Below are 17,705 nucleotides of genomic sequence, written 5' to 3'. Positions count from 1 at the left end.
GGGAGTGCTTTCACTGGCATTCACACGGCTCTACGAGCTTTGATTGCAAAGCTCAAACACTTTACAAAATATTTTAAAAACGTACATTTTGCTCAGCTGTGCATTTATTCACTGTACATATTATTACCGCTGTCATGCACAAAATAAACCAACTTTAATGCAAAACCATTTATTGCTTTACGCGAGTTAAAATCGATCTCGCGGTACTTTGATGTCATACACCGTTTTGTCTGCGCAGCGGTAACGTTAGCGCTGAGCGAAGTCGAACACGTCCCTTGTTTTTCCAAAAGCCCCGCCTTCTGGCCGCACGAGCACCCTGTTTTTCGCGTGAGCTCTTGTGTTGTGCTCGCGAGCCCTGCCCCTGTATCCAGGCAGATAGTTCGCAACATGGCGGCGACGAGTAACGAAGAACAGACGTTGTTGCCCGATATCAAAGAGGAGACTGAGGGCATGGAGCGAGAGATGGAGTCGGAGGAGGATGAAGAAGAGCGGATGAGAGTCGAGCACTCCGAGGAAGATGAAGACGACGAGGACACGTCTGAGGACGAGAGAGAGAACGAAGCGGAGATCCAGCGCCTGGAGGAGCAGGTGAGGGGAATGAATGAGGCTAAAGGCTGTCCCCGCATACGCAGCACTCGAAACACCGCTTAAATGACTATACAGGGCAATTTCTCTTCATATATTTGATAAACACGCATTTTCAATAGGCACTGTAAACCTAATGTCCTAAACAGGGGCGGGAAACTGCAAAAATGTAGTTTCGAGGAATGGGGCTAACGTTAGCCAAGACTAACTTAGCCAACTAGCAAACACCTTGGTGATAAAACTACCCAAATATATATATTCGCTCTTTCATTTCCTTGTTCCCACCACCAAGAGGCCCTAGATATTTCAAGATGGTTCATGTGCGTGTATATTCAATATTTCTTGTTAATATGCAGGAATTAAAGTTATACGTTTATTGAGCGTGTTTAGGTGAGGCATGCTTGCGCGAGGAGTCCAAATACGCGCCATAGAGCGTAGATTGAAGGGATAGTTCACCCAAAAATCATCATTTACTCACCCTCAGATTGATCAAAACCTGTATAGATTTCTTTGTTCTGCTAAACACAAAGGGAGATATTTGTACAAATGTCTGTAACCAAACAGATCTCGTCCCCCATTTACTGCCATATTAGGAAAAATAAATACTATGGGAATCAATGAGGGATGAGATCTGTTTGGTTACTGACATTCCTCCAAATATCTTCTGTTTATATTCATCACAACAGAGACGTCTATACAGGTTTGGAACAACTTGAGGGTGAGTACATGACAGAATTTTCATTTTGGGGTGAACTGTCCCTTTGAGGGGGAGCTCTTTACATTACAGTGTATCTTATAGAGGAGCGCTGACTTTACAAGCTGTCACTTGTTACCCCTTGTGGTCACTTTTAAGTTTGAATAATGTTGATAACATTCGTTTTGGGACCCACACACACTGATGAAAACTGTTGCGCATTGATTGTAATGGTCAATGTCTATGTTTGTCTCATGTGTCGCTGTGATCTGGTGCTGATCTGGTTTGTAAGAGAACAGTTCGTATTTGATTTTCTGCAGTGCTTTATGTTCCTTAGATGAATAATAGTGTTGGCAAAATGTAGACAACAGAATGAATTCTTTTGAAGTCTGGTCATCTACAGTATCTGTTTCCTGCCTGTGACTCTTGCTTTCATTTCTGCAAGTCATTACTGCCGTTATTAAAAATACAAGTCATTGATTTTGCATGAAATAGCAGTCATGTTTTCTCTTGACTTTATTCTACAGCCTTTTACATTTAGTATGGACAATGTCCTGCAATGCAACAGCTGTCCTGTGTACGTTCCAGGCTAATTTCAGCTGTGCCAAGTATGTTCTAGCTTCAGCCAGTTTCTGTTATCACGGGATAAATTAGAAAGCACAATCAACCTTTCACCTCACAAACGTTGATGACAACAAGCCATGCGGGTAGCCATCGTTTGATTTATTCCAGTTTTTTAAGTCCCACAGAGAGAATTGCACCTCGTGGGAAGTGGCACTGTGCCTGTGTCACCCACTCTAGTATACTAGACTGCAGAGAATGCCCGCCTTGTCCAGATGAGGCTTTAGCCATCCACCTCCCAGACTTATTAGTTGTTCACTGTTTGGGTTGGTGTCCTGGGAACAGAAGAAAATGAGAATCTGTGCTGATAGATACAGATAGTGTAATTCAGTTCAGAAGAATAAGGATGTAAACTGAGTTCAAAGTGCCAGTCTTTTTATGCTTCCTTATGCATTGAGACAATGATGTTCTTTGCTTATTTGCATCATACTTTACAACAGTTTCGCGTTGCTTTGTTAATTTAAATGAAAAGGTTTTATCATGCCTCTTTTTAATGATGTTAAAGGAGAAATGTGGAAATTTTAGCGGCATCTAGCGGTGAGATTGCGAATTGCAACCAGTGCCTCACTGCACCCCTTCCCCCACCCTTTCGAAGCACGACGTCAATAGATCCTCCAAAAATTACAAGCTGGACCTTTAGCATGTGCATTTGCTCTAATTTTAAACCTAGAAACTAGTGGTCAATTTCTACTGAATACTAACTCATGCAGTTGTGGAAATATTATGTGACTACAACTGAATCTCTTTCAAGAATTTTCATTGTACCCTGTTCCTTTTCCTCCAGCTGTCAATCAATGCGTTTGACTACAACTGCCATGTAGACTTGATCAAACTCCTGAGGCAGGAAGGGAAGCTGCACAGACTGCGCAAAGCCAGACAGAAGATGAGCGAGCTCTTTCCTCTCACCGAAGGTGGGTTTTCCTCTTCTGTTCTTTGGTCTCAATGTGCCTTGAACGGCAGCCAGATTTTTCTCCGATTGTGTAAGAGAGAGAATGATGAGGATAATGTGACGTTTTAAAATGGAAGGACATGAAGTGCTTTTTAGAGTTCAGGCCATCTATGTTATTTCCTGTTAATTCATTCCTGAGGTTTGCACAGCATATGAAGGTTACGCTTCATGTGCTGCATCAGTAACTGAACTCTACAGGAAGCTTGATCTCCAGGTCTGAGCACCTGAATTAAAAGTCAGGCTGATATTAGAATGTAAAAATGATAGGAATATGATTATGATAAGAGTATAACTGTCTGTATGATGTCCATGAGTGTTGCAATTTTTGTAACAAAACCTGAAATGCTCTTGAAATTTTTCTTAAGCATTGCTGGTATGTTGGCATGTATTAATTGAGTCTCTCATATATGATTTATTTGGTGGAGCAGAGATTTGGCTGGACTGGCTGAAAGATGAAATTCGTCTAACAGAAGATGAGTCGGACCGCGAGAAAGTATACGAGCTATCTGAGAGAGCTGTGAAAGATTACGTTTGTAAGTGTGCTGTTACTATAATGCATAGACTGAATATGGATATGACTTTATGATATTCTCTGAAACATGCCTTTGTAGTGGCACAGGACTGTCAAAGGATCTTTGGAATATTGTTCTAATAAAAATGTTTTGCTGTTATCTTAGTTGTTTTTAATTAGTTAAGTATTTGTAAAGTATTTAATAAGGTAAAATGTGACCACAAGCTAAATTACACAGTTGCTTCTTAATTGTAATATGCAAGGTTTTAAAAAATCTGCTCATAACGCCATCCACAGGTCCAGAGATCTGGCTTGAATATGTACAGTACTCTATCGGGGGAATGGGAGCCGAGGGAGGCATTGAGCGAGTCCGGTCCATCTTTGAGAGGGCGCTGACAGCAGTAGGCCTGCATGTGACTAAAGGAACTTCAATCTGGGAGGCATACAGAGAGTTTGAAATTGCTATTCTCTCCACAGTACAGGTACATGAACTCCTGAGTTTATCCGATATATGTTTTAAGATATTTATTGAAGTTCTGTAAAAATACTCAAAATGTGCAAAACTTGTCAATCAGTTTGTTTTATATATTGTTGTGGTTATAAACCTCCCGGTCTTTGACAGCCTCCTCCTGGCAGTGTTCCATCACAGGAGCAACAGAAACTGTTGACCGCCCAGCTGCAGCGCATACACACGCTTTTCAAACGGCAACTTGCTGTACCTCTGATGGGTAAGACCCACCTTAAATCCATCAGTTTCCTATTCTTCTCCCCCTTTCCAGTCCTGGATTAAACAATTGATTAAACAAACTGCATGCACAGCCAGCAGGGTTTGAGGAGAACGGATGTCGAAAGAATTTAGACCATGAAAGTGGCCGAAAGAATTTAGACTATGAACAGAAAATCGCGAAGGGAAAAATGAGGATCACATGGACTGTGGAGACAAAACTAAAGTTTGGCCAGACAGGATTGATTAAGACTTTAATTGATATTGATTAGGACAAGTGGTTTCTAAAAGCAAAGTCTAGGTGCTGTCAGGTAGACACTGTAAAGCAGGCTGAGGGCAGGAGAGTCAGTTCCTGTTGCTTGATTTGGCATTTTGAAGCAGTACTTACAACCCGGTTACGATCCACCAGCGAGAAATGCGAATACTTGTAATGTTTCCCCCGGTCTTAAAATTTTGTTCAGGAGTGTACATTGCCATTTAGAATGGTGATGGAGTGTTTAGATGTTTGGTTGCTCATTATTGTATGTTAATATTGTGTTCTATAGATATGGAGGGAACATTTGCAGAGTACTCGGACTGGGCAGATGATGGTGTACCCGAGACGGTCACACACCAGTACAGACGTGCCCTGCAACAGATGCAGAAATGCAAACCTTACGAGGAGGCTTTGGTAACCGCACACTTATTTCACTCAAGTAGCTTTATGAGAGGTTTAATTTACATGTTTCATTATTTACTGCTGATTATATCTCTGGCGGCTACTGTGGCAGAGATCGTGATGTAAAATGACATTTTACTGCAATTGTCTGACAGTATTTTACTAACTGCCAGCGTTAAAGAGACATTAATTGTTATAAGTATATGACGACTGTGCTAAACACTCTCATCAATGCATTTCCCATTGGAAGACCAGTCCTTAATAAAGCTCTCTGTGTACGAAATACATTTACCCAAACACTGACCATCATAGTCATTTTCTGTTGTGTGTTTGTGTATTTGTCTTTTGTTTATCCAAGTTCAAAGACTTTGTCTCAAGCAGGTATTAAAATAAATAAACACAAAGATCTCATGTTACTGTAGTACCGGACTTCAACTTAATTTGCACGGTTCCCAGACAAAGTGGATATTCATTTTAATAGTGACCTTATTACAGTGATTTTGACAAATAGTTTGAACTGCAGGAAGGTAGAGCTGCTGTGAACATTCAACTTCGGTCTCCATTGTCTGTAAATTATAATTAACCCTCACAATATTTAGTTCAGTGCTTTATGTTAATTTCATTAAAACAGATGTAATTTTCTGTATTTTTTGTAATTACTTGTAAGTATAACGTTTTCCAAGTGTAGTTTTGTTTTAATTGTATTGAATTTATTTACAGGCATTTGTAACGACATTCTAATGCTGTTGATTTTGTTATTATAGCTTGTCTCTGAACCTCCAAAGCTGGCAGAGTATCAAGCCTACATAGATTTCGAGATGAAGGAAGGCGATCCAGCCCGAGTCCAGATCATTTTTGAGCGAGCGCTGGCAGAGAACTGCCTCGTGCCCGACCTGTGGATCAAGTACACCGCGTATCTGGTGAGCAACCCACGTATTTGCTGTCATCGAGCAGCACCCCCACCTCCCTCCGTTTATTCAGGAGCGTAGTAATTGCTTTAATGGAACAATAATGAGATGCATAAGCCACAAACCAGCCTCAGCGCAGCTGAAACCACATTAGAAAGCCCACACCTCACCAGATGGCTGGGGGAAACTGTGAGTTAACGAGACAGAAAGAGAGGTGAGAGAGAGAAAAATGAGAGGGAGAAGGACAGAGAGAGACACAGCTTCCCCATATTAGCATCCATAGCTGCAATCCATTAGAGCATTCTGATTCAGCAGATGAACTAAATGAACTCTGGTGTTAAAGGATGCCGACTGAAGTTTGCTGGTGAAGCCTATTCAGGCAGTTGAATTCCTGGCAGCTCTATACGTGTGAAGTAATTAAATCAAACCTCCATGCTTGTGTTCTCTTAGGTGATTCAATTGAGATGCTATTTAACTAAGTGATATGCACCTCACAATGTGAGTCACAGAACTGCTTTGCCTAATGGATATAAGAGTGATTACTTTTTACAAAGTTCCGTATTGTATTGAAAGTCTTCTTCAGAACTGAACCAATTTAGGAGGGAGGGTTAAATGTAGTTTCCACTGTGGAATTGAATTTGCTTTTTTCTTAACTACTAGAGATGGACAACAGTACTGGGAAGTGACAGTGAAGATCATCTTAATTTCTTTTTAATTGCCTAAACTTTTTTTATGTGATGGGTTATGGTGACATATTACCATTCGGTTGGTCAGGACAGCAGCTGTGACTTTCAGTCTGAAGAGATCAATAGCATTCAACCCTTCTTGGCATTGTGCAATCACCAAAATGCCTACCCCTAGTAACTAACTTCCTGGCGTGCTTCGAGAAACAGTGCACCCAGCAGATATCCTCATTCAGTCTTTTGATTGAGCCAAAGCCATTTTTTAAGATCAGTGAGCAGATGTGGAGTTGGCGGAGCCAAAAGGGTTTGCAAAGCAGGGATTTTATGCATCTCCCATTTGTAAAGGCATTATTGCATTTCACTGAATGATTATTGATGTGGGGCAGTTTCCCAGAGACAGATTTAGCCTAGTTGAATGTTAAATCGTTTGCTTCGTTTACAATGGTGGAGCGATTCCCCGCTGAACGTCTCTTGAAGCTCGAGGCTAGACACGTAATCTTTGAACAGCAGAGCTGCTTGTAAATGGGTTGGCAGGAGAATGGCAGCATTGGATTGGCTGTGAAGATTACAAGTCATTATGGGCCGCTCATCACACGCACATGCTCTTCCTGAAACATGTACGAAGGCTTCGTGGTGTGACATTTTCTGTGCAGTTTTTGCAGACAAATCAGTCTGATGGTCTTTTTCCTGCTGGAGGTTTTATGATCTTTTACCTAACAGATCTTTTGATTTCATTTAGAAAAATAAATGAATTCTTCCATGGATAATTTGTATAAATTTTCTGTAATTAAACCAATTCCCACAATAACAGCATTGTTTATCTTATGGCCTAAGAAAATTGTCTAACAGAACACAGGCGTTAGGTCCAATTCACATTTAGAGTCTAAAACCGTGTGGGAAACGCGAGCCGCGCCTCTTTCTCTCTTCAAATGACCCGCGGTGCGTGCGCGGCACTCCGAAAAGTTGAACTATTTTCATCTCGATGCAGCGCATAGAAAAATGTGCGCACCGCATGCGTGTCGCGACCGCTTCGCCCCCTATTTACTCATGCCTGCCTCACGTCTACATTTAAATTATGAATATGCACGCAGAAAAGACGCGAAATGTGAATCGGACCTTAAACCTCTCTGTCCAAGCTCAAGGTCAATCGAGTATGTCTAACCATGTTCTAGATGTTATAGCAGCTTTTATGCAGCACTGTGACCTTTTCTTTTTAATCTATACATTTTTGAAATGGCAAATTGAAGATAACATTATTTCACAGGCAGAACCTGTAGATCACAAATCTGGTTGCTTTTGAGCCAGACAGCTGCCCTTTGTGAATGCTAGCACAGTCTTCCACCTGCTTTGAAAATGTTTTTTTTTCTTTGAATCGATGATTTGCTCAGATATTCTTTTTTCTCCTGTTGTACCCTAGGATCGTCAGTTAAAGATTAAAGATGTAGTTTTATCTGCTCATGAGCGAGCCGTCAGGAACTGCCCCTGGACCATGGGCCTGTGGAAGAGCTATCTTTTGGCTCTGGAGAGGCATAGAGAAGATCATCAAACAGTGACAGGTGCTGAAATCCACAATTTTGTGAATTTGGAATAGTGAAACTGTTCTATTCTTGCAAAACATTTTTGCCATTCATAAACTGTGACGTAAACATCTTGTTCACAGATGTGTTCGAAAAGGCCCTGAATGCAGGATTCATACAGGCGACTGATTATGTCGACATTTGGCAATCATATCTGGATTACCTGAGGAGACGTGTTGATTTCAGCAAAGGCAAGATTTTTTTATGCCGCTCTCTGCCCTGTTATATGTTCTTGTAAAGTCTTCGGTCCTATATTCTTAATCTTTGGTCCACGATAATAATTCAGTAAATCTGAGTATTCATTAATGATGGATTCATTGATTATTAAAGAGTGGAGCAGGGAGCTGGATGAGCTGCGAGCGGCTTTCACACGCTCCCTTGACTACCTGAAACAAGATGTCGAAGAGCGTAAGTATATCTGTGTATAGGATGCATGCAGAGAAATATGCAGCAGAAATAGAGACAGATAGACTCAACCGCTATCTCGTTCCTTGCCAGGTTTCAGTGAAAGTGGAGATCTGTCCTGCACAATAATGCAGATCTGGGCGAGGATAGAGGTGAGGAAACACTACACTGATCTGTCCATCCTCCATTAACTAATTCTGCTGATTACAGTGCAGTTAATACAGTGTTGCTTGTATCTGATCGCCCCGAACAGGCCTTACACTGTAAGAACATGCAAAAGGCCCGTGAGCTGTGGGACAGCATCATGACAAAAGGGAACGCTAAATATGCCAACATGTGGCTAGAATATTATAACCTGGAAAGGTCTGTGAACATTTTAAAGATGATGAAATTAAAGGGGTGTTTGTGTTGTCATGAATATTCTGACTGTATGTATGTGCATCAGGTCACACGGAGATGCCACCCATTGCAGAAAGGCTCTCCACAGAGCTGTACAGTGCACATCAGACTACCCTGAACACGTGTGTGAAGTCCTGCTTAGCTTTGAAAGAGTGGAGGGTGAGTTGGATTTGGAGATGAAGGCTCATAGTGTTGGTGTTGCTGCTTATGTTGGGAGTCTTAACCGGTGTCGTTCTTCACAGGTTCTTTAGAAGATTGGGATGGTGCAGTGCAGAAAACAGAGACAAAACTCAACAGGGTGAATGAGCAGAGAGCAAGAGTAAGAGCACAGTCCAAACTGTCTTTCTTTTGTGTATGAATATGTACATGCATTTGTAAGGCATCCGACAGGAAGAAACAATTGGTAGAAATAAGGCTTTATTTTCTCTGAATGCTATTTCTTTAGGTGGCTGAGAAAGAGGCTTTTATTGCTAGACAAGAGGAGGAGAAAGCCGAACACAAGAGGAAAGCCAAGGCAGATAAAAAACCCCAGAAAAAGAGCCAGAAAGCAAACAGAAGCGGAGATAAACGGAAAGCTGAAGATGAATACGAGGAAGAATGGGGAGAGGATGCAGGTATGAAAAAAAAAATTTCTGTTTGCTTTGTAGCACGTATTAAAAAATGATGTATTTTTTATAGTTTAGTAGTCAGACTAAAATTCAAAACAAATCTGAACAAATTGCATGTAGTATGACAACTAAATGCATTTGCCCTTCAGCTATTGCATGCAGACGTTTAGATATCAACAGTATTGACACTTTAAATATGTGCAGAGCTCCCCTCAAAGAGGCACAAAGGGGACGGGGATGCTGCGGAGGAGCTCATGGAGACGGAGAGTGGGCTTTTCGGACGAAGACCTCTACCCCCACGTAAAAACGGGCCGCCCGGTTACCGTAAAAACCAGCAGGGTGCGACGGAAGCTCCACGCCAGACCCAGGACATGTCACAGGAGCAGCGTAAAGATGAAAACAGCATCTTTGTCAGTAATTTGCCTTTTAATCTGGAGGATCCTGAAAGCAAGCTGCGGGAGTTGTTTCGGACCTGTGGGACTATTCAGCAGGTGCGGCCGGTGTTTACACCGAAAGGTGTTTTTAGAGGTTATTGCTACGTGCAGTTCGAGGACCGTCTGGCTGTACCGGAGGCTTTGAAACTGGACAGACTGGATGTGAACAGTCGTCCCATGTTTGTATCGCCTTGTGTCGACAAGAATAAGAATCCTGACTTTAAGGTATGAACAAAGCTTACGATGAAATGTATTAAATCTGGTCTGTTATTTTGTCTGGACGTTTGATGTTGTTAGCGTCTGGCAAATTACATTTTTTACAATTTATCTTAAATGATCACTTTCAATGTTTTTTGTTTCAGTTTAATTTGACTGATGTTGTCTTCCTGGCAGGTCTTTAAGTTTAACACGTCAATGGAGAAGCACAAGATCTTTATCTCTGGCCTGCCTTACACCTGCACTAAAGAACAGCTAGAACAGCTCTGTAAGGAACACGGCACAATCAAAGCCATCCGGCTAGTCACCAATCGTTCAGGCAAACCCAAGGTGTGTAGCTGTCTGTTACCAACATAAGTGCACATGAAGACTGTAATATCCATAAGAATGTCGTCACGTTGTGTATTTACTGTTTATTTAAAACAGGCATTTCAAATTGTTCAAAGTGGGTAAATGCGTGTCTGTTTATTTATAATTATAATGCAAATTGGTTGTTGTCCATACTAATGCTGGTGTGCTCTGTAGGGTTTGGCATACGTGGAATATGAGAATGAGACACAGGCCTCGCAAGCTGTGCTGAAGCTGGACGGCACTATGCTGGAGAACCTCAAGCTCTCGGTTGCTATTAGCAACCCGCCGAGCAGGAAGATAGAAGATAAAGTAGTGCCCAGTCGAATCCTGGGGGCAGCAATGCCTAGGCAACTTCAGGGAGCGTAAGTATTTGATACACCAGATCAGCTGGTCAGTAATTAGAAACATTTAAGCAAATCAGCAACTAACATAGCTTTCTCAATTTAAACATTACATTGACACATTTGAATGCATGTCAATTTTGTGCATGTGTGTGCTTTACATCCTCCATTTCCAGTTTTCTTGTGTTTTTACTTTCTTACTTGTGTCCATACTCAGAAGGGGGAAAGGACGCACTCAGATCTCTCTGCTACCTCGTTCACTTCATCGGCAGAGCACACCCGATGCCAAAGCTGAGAACGGGACAGTAACAGATGGGGTGCACGGAGGACCTGGAACCACTAACCTGGCCACACAAACGAAGACGCTGTCCAATGAAGACTTTGCCAGAATGCTTCTCAAAAAGTAAAACTGTACGCAGAATCAAACGTAAAGAATACCTGCCTTCTGACAGAAAAGCCATGCTGTGTCCTTGCAGAGTCTGGTGAAGAAACAGCATTTCGTTTTAGCCTACTTTCTGTAAATACAAGACCACCCCTGAAATATATTAAAAATATTTTAAGTCCTCATCCATGGAGATGCAAGTTGTTTTAATTTCTTGGTAATAAAGAAAAGATTTGGGTAAGTGGCCGATGCAGATTTTGTCAGCGAGTATTTTTTTAACAAGCTGTTAAAAATGATTTTTTTGAAGGTATACGCAAGAACATTTATTATGAAGATTTGTATTTTAAATGGGGTTTCATAACCATTTTTCTCTCTAGATCCCTTTTAGGCAAATAGATGGCTTTTTCATTAGGCAAAATAAATATAAAATATAAAACTTTATTTTACATATCTAAACTGCATGTTGTATAAATAAGTTATTTGCAGTACCACAACCATCTGAAACAGTCTTGCATGTGTACATTTACAAAGAACTTCTGTAATAACAATGTCTTCAAAATGAAGATAAAATGGAGTAATAGATATTGTCAGCAATTAAAATCTGCACCTTGTGAACAATACGTTTGTTTTAAGGGATTCACTGTGTGTTAGACTACAGTGCTTTCATTAGATGCTGTTCATTGTCATCTAGTGGAGATCAGTATAGGTTCTATATGCAGAAGTTGTAGAAATCTGTCATGTATTTTTAGGTAGTTTCTCTAAGTTCTCAATCCCTTTTGAGTTTGATGTTTATTAATAGCTGACACAGCTTGTAAACCTGCCTTACCTTGTGCACTCAGTAATGGGCTGAAGGCGGACGCTTGTGCTCCATAGCCAGACCGATCGAAGGGGTTTGATTGAGACCTGCTACATTTTATTCTTTACCTAATCTAGAATTTTAGTTTTTGTGTGCTAAGATTGGGAGTCGAGGGACTGGCTGAAGGGCCCGGTTGCTGCTTTGGAACTGTTCTCTGATGTTTAAGAATCTATGCAGCTGTATATCGCTAGAACCTTCCATTATTGGTTCACCGGATCGTGAACCGGTCCTATACTGTATTGTATATACAACATATATTGTAGATCATTTTAAGTGTCATGGATATTAGTATTGTTTACTAGTTTTGATGGCTATAATGGACTTGTGTATTTCATTTACTGATTAAATGTCACATCAGTAATCTTTCAACTGCAGTGTTATACATAAGAGGTTTCCCTCTCACATTGATATTTTGGTTGAGTGTGTGTTCCATTTCCCTCTGCATTGTTTTTTATTGTGTTTCTTGTTCATGCCCCTCAGTGGTTGGCCATAGTTTTGTAAAAAAAAAAAAGTATATTTTGAACTAACAGTAGCTCTATATAATTGCGTTTGATCACCGCAGTGGCCTAAAGTAGTGATTGAGAAAAAAGTGTGTGCAATGTCTTTTTAAAAATAACAAAAAAATCAAACTGCACTTTTATTGATTTGGTTTACTGTACTGTTGTTTCAGTTATTTGATTATAGATTGGTCATTTTATTTACCAGACCATGTCAGTGTCATCGTAAGACACAATAATATTCTTTTAGTATTCCCTGTGTTGCGTATGTAGTAGTTGTATGTAGTAGTTTATTTTTCCCCGAAATTGTTTAATAAGGCAAATAAATGTGTGTGGTCGTCAAACATATAATCTGTGTAATATTTAAGAGTTCATATAGATCTTCAAAATGTTGTCTGACCCTTGTTTTAAATGGTCCTAAAGGGACGGTTCATCCAAAAATGACAACTCTTTCAACATTTACTCACCCTCATTCCAGAACTGTATGACCTCTCCAGAACACAAAAGACATGTTTCCTTAAATTACATGAATGTAAGATAATCAATTATACATAACAAAATCAGAGATAAGAATAATTGTAATGATTGAAAAGTTTGCAAATAGCTATTATTCACACAGATCAAAATTCTGACAATGTCACGTTTTCTTTTCTGTAAATTAAGCTACATATACATACATATTCACAGATATGAATAATCATGCCAAGAGGAGAACAAATTCATCATTTATCCGATTCATCAAATCAGAAAATGACTCATACTAAATAGAGATTTTAGAGCTGTCGGCATATTTTTCACTTCAAGTTTTGATTTTTGAATAAAAGCAAGCTACTAAAGAAATTAGAAGTACATGAATAATATAAATGCACTTGTGCGCACAGAAGAACAAACACTTTAAGGTATGTCCAACGCACTGTTCACCAGGCTTTTCACACTTACAGCTATTCAACTTTTCCTTCATTTGTTACTTAAAACGTTGAGGATAAAACACAGTCTTTAATGTGGCTACACATCATCAAAAACCAACAGTAATACATTAAACAGATGATTTGAATAGAGAATCATCCTGCAGCCCACATGGTCCCTATATGGCACATAAAATACACGTGTGATTTTTTTCCCACAAACTAAAATAGAATTTCTCAGCTGTGAGCAGGTATGGTTTGTTTACAGTCCGGGCATGCGTGATTGCTAGCACCGGGCAGCCCAACTGCATGCTCCGTCGTGGCTATCAGTAGAGTATCCAGTGTAATTTCTGTGCATTTTGCGATAAATCGAATAAAGGGCCGGACATCACCCTCGTTGGCTGTATCCAATGCAGTGTAATACTCCGCCCTCTGTTCCTTACGAATGGTGATTGGCGGATAACTGGCTTGCATTAGGATCAAATTCATAAGTAGTCGAGACGTCCGTCCATTCCCGTCCACGAACGGATGCACGTAAACCAGTTTATAGTGCGCCAGAGCTGAGAACTCCACAGGGTGCAGATGTAACGTCTCTTCTGAGTTCAACCACTGCACCAGTTCCTGCATGTGTTTATCTAGGTCATGTGGGTGAGGTGGAATGTGATGCCCCACAAACACCTGGGTAGTCCGGAATCGCCCGGCTTCGATGGGGTCGACGTAGCCCAGAACCCGCCGATGTATCTCTAAGATATCATCTACGGTGATGTCCTTGGCACGGGACAGAAGGGTGGTGTTGATGTACTTCATGGCGGCATCCACACCAATCACCTCATTCTGTTCTTGAAGGCTCTTACCTGGTACAGCGTATCTGGTTTCTATAATATGGCGAATCTCTGACAGTGTGAGCGTGTTGCCTTCTATGGCAACCGTATGATAAATGTGATGGTAGTAGGTTTCCTCCATCACACGGCACAAGGCAGAGTTGCCCTTCGGTATAGACATGAGACGTCGTACCTTTCCATCTATGATTCCAAAGTATCGCTGATCTATTTCCTCTACTAAGGGAAGGGTGCGGTCCCTGCTCACCAAAGCTTTCTCGTTGCAAGGCGAGATGGCGAGAGCTTTGGTGTAGAGGTGATCTGCTTGGACAACGTCCTTTTCTTCCTCCAGAATGGTTCCCAATTCGGTGAGAGCTTCCACAAATTCAGGGTTCATTTTGAGAGCGTGAACGAGCAGCTTGTGAGCTTTCTCCCTCTTCCCCTGCTTCTTCATCTCCAGAGCCTGCTGAAGAGCCGCCTTCGCCTCCAACTGACTCTCTGTCATCGACAGATGGCAAAAATGACATTCAAGCAGAGATTTATACTATCCACCACTCCAAAGAAGTTTAATTTTTGCATAGTAAACATGCTTTATGTGTTTAATCTGGAGTATGAGATTTATGAATTTGGAAAAATTATGAACATGAAAAAAGTAAGTGGGAAGCACATACTGTACCTTTACTGGGCTTGACTTTTTGTGGCAGTAGATCTAGTTCTGTGAACAGGACCGTCAGGCTGGTCGTGTGAACCGTAGGTCGCTGGACACCCCCCCACAGCTGGCATCGCAGGAGAGCGATGCCCTTCAGAGTGGCACAGCATTGCTCCTCTATGCCTGCTAAAGGCAGCAGCAGGACAAATACTGAGCCCAGGAGAGCAAACAAGACGGGAGTCCAGCCCCACAGCAGAGGACTGCTGCTGGCATGACGCAACACTGCCAATGCTGCCATCAATCAAGATATCCAGCTTTCTCAGGCCACATTGCTGACATTCTAGCATGAGACTGCTAGTTGAACACCTGTGTGAAATGTAATAAATAGCGTTAATTGAATGTATTGTCATTTTCCCCTTGAAATCTAATACAGCTGTGGCAACATGCAATAACTTGAAATGAAAAAAAAGCATCTTGTCTTGTATCTATAAAAGATTTGTGACATGTACATGCTTCTCCTGTATTACGTAAAATGTAATTTGGTGCTCTGATTATCAAATGTAATTAAGATAAACAACATACACGGGCATTTCCCTGGTTTTATACGCTTTTATTAGACTACTAAACTAATTTATTAAAAGATCTTAAATTTTAAAAGCAGCAAAAATTATGTGGTAATAGTCCTAGTCTTATTTGACACACAAACACAGTCAATGAGACTATACAGAACGATATCTGATGGTAAATAAATTCATACACATAAACCGCTCTGGATTACAGCTGTTCTGAAGTTATGACATCATGAGGACAAAACCGGCCAAAAACCTCAGAACAAAATCTGTCACTAAAACAACAACATTTTTAAAAAAAGTTCAAACTGACCGGTTTTGTTGTAATTATCTTCAATTTCATTATAAATAAGAGAAATGAAAAGGAATACACCGCTTATCTGCCGTATGAAACGTCAACTTCCGCAAAAAATGTTGCCTACTTGTAAAGTTAAATCTGATTGGTTGGTTTTACTTTGTTTGTGTTTAGTGATTGGTCAGCTGTTTTGCCCCACACCCTCATGTAGAAACACCGTTTCCAGATCGTAGAACTATCTCATCTAAATCCGCCACCGGGTCACATACCTTTGTTTTGCCAGTACATTATTTTTTAATTCTTGTAAAATTTCATTATTTTTGTAACTATGGGAAACATTAAAAAAATATTTATTTGACGAATACTATGGAAATCGGACAGCGCGAGAAAAGCATTTTTCCTTGTGTTACATTTTTCTGTTATAGTGTTTTTATGTGTCTCTCTGATAGTGCGTCAGACCTCACTGGCTCGTATTGCCTGGATCAACACTAGGGGTCAGAATAGTCTTAATTTTTCATGTCGTTTTCGGCTCGTGCGCACATCTGAGACTTTATTAATCCTTGTAATTTAATGACGTCACTTTTCAAAGAAATGGCCTCCTTAAAATTAGGCTTTTGCAGAGAAATTAAACTTTTGCTTAATCTTACACATGCGCACACGATGCTGTCATTTTCTGCACCAAACTGTAGATTTACACGTACCAATGTAATTTACTGTAGAGAAATTAGATTTGGAGTATAATTTTCAGTAATTCAGTTAAAAAGGGTATGCTTGGAAAACAACGTCATTATCACTCATGCTACATTACAGATTATGGAGACAATAAATCAACACTTTCATAAATCAGTTCCCCCTCATACTTGTTTAGAAAGTGATTGATGACATGTGATGAGCATGTTATAGTTTAAAAGATAACATAATCAACGTTTTTGGTAAAAGATGAGGTCAGGGGTTACCATGGAAACAGATGTGGGGAATATATGACTTGACAGGAAGCAAAAGAGAGCCAGAGATTAAATAATAAAATAGTAAAACTCTAGCACCCCAGGAAACATTAGTCCGACGGCAACGTCGTGTCCCTAGCCGAAAATAGACGCGGTAGGACGGCATAAATCGGTAAAAAAAATATGTGACGCAGAACGTTTCCTAAAAATGCATTCAGATACATGTGTACATGTCAACAGTTCTCTGGGGTTGCATGTACAATTGTTACTTTGACTTTTAGCTAAGTGTAATTCTACAAATACCCTGAATCGGTTGTACACGTGCATTTTTAGTCCATCATGACCCTCTGTACAATTCTTATGAAATATGCAAAAGCAATTGTGCTTACACCTTGATTAATACTGCAATGATTAATTTGAGTTCCCCAATTAGTTTTAAAAATGTTGTGAATAGACGTCCACTGACGTCCTTTACACGTCACGCAAGACCCATTGTAAAAAAAGCAGGAAATCTTTAAAAGAAAAATACACGATCATTTGTATTCACATCTAGTTTAATGACAAATTATATTTGCAAAGTGCCCTGTGTGGTCAAGTGATTACAAAGCCACTGCATTCCAAGTCATAATTCGAGACGTTTTCTGTTGGCCTACATTACAATTTTATTACTTTTATGAAAGTTATGCATATAGCCTACTTATAAATCAGATATAAATGTATAATTATTTCCTTTCACAATTTAAAGTTTCTACACTTGAGTTGTGCTATGTTGCTTCTTGCTGGGAAATTGATAGCAAAATCAACAAGCCCCCAAACTCTTAACCCTTTAGAGCCTGAAAGGAAAATTTTCACACATTTTGTTCTTTTGACTGTCAAAATAGGGCACGTTGTACAATATTGTACAGCATTACAGTGGTATCAATACATTTAAACATTTTTGTAGTGTATACTACAGTATTGTGGAAATAACGGGACAGATACATCGCCTGAGTCAATATGAATGTTAAATATAGCTGCCTAATCCTGAAGATGAAGAGGGGACATATTAGATTAAAAACTGCACAGTGTCCAGCAGGTGTAACGGCTTGTTGCTGACAGAAAATTCAAGTTTTGTACGGCTTCACTC

General features: G+C 40.3%; 2 protein-coding genes across 4 annotated transcripts; one reads left to right on the top strand and one right to left on the bottom strand.

Moving 5' to 3' along the window:
• The first annotated feature begins 294 nt into the window (after positions 1-294).
• On the top strand, positions 295-12,463 carry sart3 (spliceosome associated factor 3, U4/U6 recycling protein). Its single transcript, XM_057359257.1, has 19 exons — positions 295-588; positions 2,685-2,811; positions 3,278-3,382; positions 3,658-3,842; positions 3,983-4,088; positions 4,630-4,754; positions 5,507-5,662; positions 7,751-7,889; positions 7,994-8,101; positions 8,241-8,318; positions 8,409-8,467; positions 8,569-8,678; positions 8,761-8,873; positions 8,957-9,033; positions 9,160-9,328; positions 9,527-9,981; positions 10,150-10,302; positions 10,498-10,685; positions 10,882-12,463. The coding sequence occupies exons 1-19, from the start codon at positions 388-390 to the stop codon at positions 11,069-11,071; spliced, it is 2,844 nt and encodes a 947-aa protein (XP_057215240.1). The 5' UTR covers positions 295-387; the 3' UTR covers positions 11,072-12,463.
• Positions 12,464-12,959: 496 nt separating this feature from the next.
• ficd (FIC domain protein adenylyltransferase) lies at positions 12,960-15,754 on the bottom strand. 3 transcript variants are annotated; one of them, XM_057359269.1, is made up of 3 exons: positions 15,654-15,754; positions 14,799-15,137; positions 12,960-14,620 (listed from the first exon to the last, which is right to left on the bottom strand). In XM_057359269.1, the coding sequence occupies exons 2-3, from the start codon at positions 15,067-15,069 to the stop codon at positions 13,542-13,544; spliced, it is 1,350 nt and encodes a 449-aa protein (XP_057215252.1). In that variant the 5' UTR covers positions 15,070-15,137; positions 15,654-15,754; the 3' UTR covers positions 12,960-13,541. The 3 variants fall into 3 exon arrangements, with proteins under 3 accessions (XP_057215252.1, XP_057215262.1, XP_057215269.1); XM_057359279.1 differs by having other exon boundaries at positions 15,529-15,747; XM_057359286.1 differs by having other exon boundaries at positions 15,712-15,731.
• Between the last annotated feature and the right edge of the window lie 1,951 nt (positions 15,755-17,705).

Source organism: Triplophysa rosa, linkage group LG2, assembly GCF_024868665.1.
Source record: "Triplophysa rosa linkage group LG2, Trosa_1v2, whole genome shotgun sequence".
Lineage (NCBI taxonomy): Eukaryota > Metazoa > Chordata > Actinopteri > Cypriniformes > Nemacheilidae > Triplophysa > Triplophysa rosa.
Note: the sequence above shows the minus strand (reverse complement) of the source record. Positions and strands in the feature narration are given on the sequence as shown.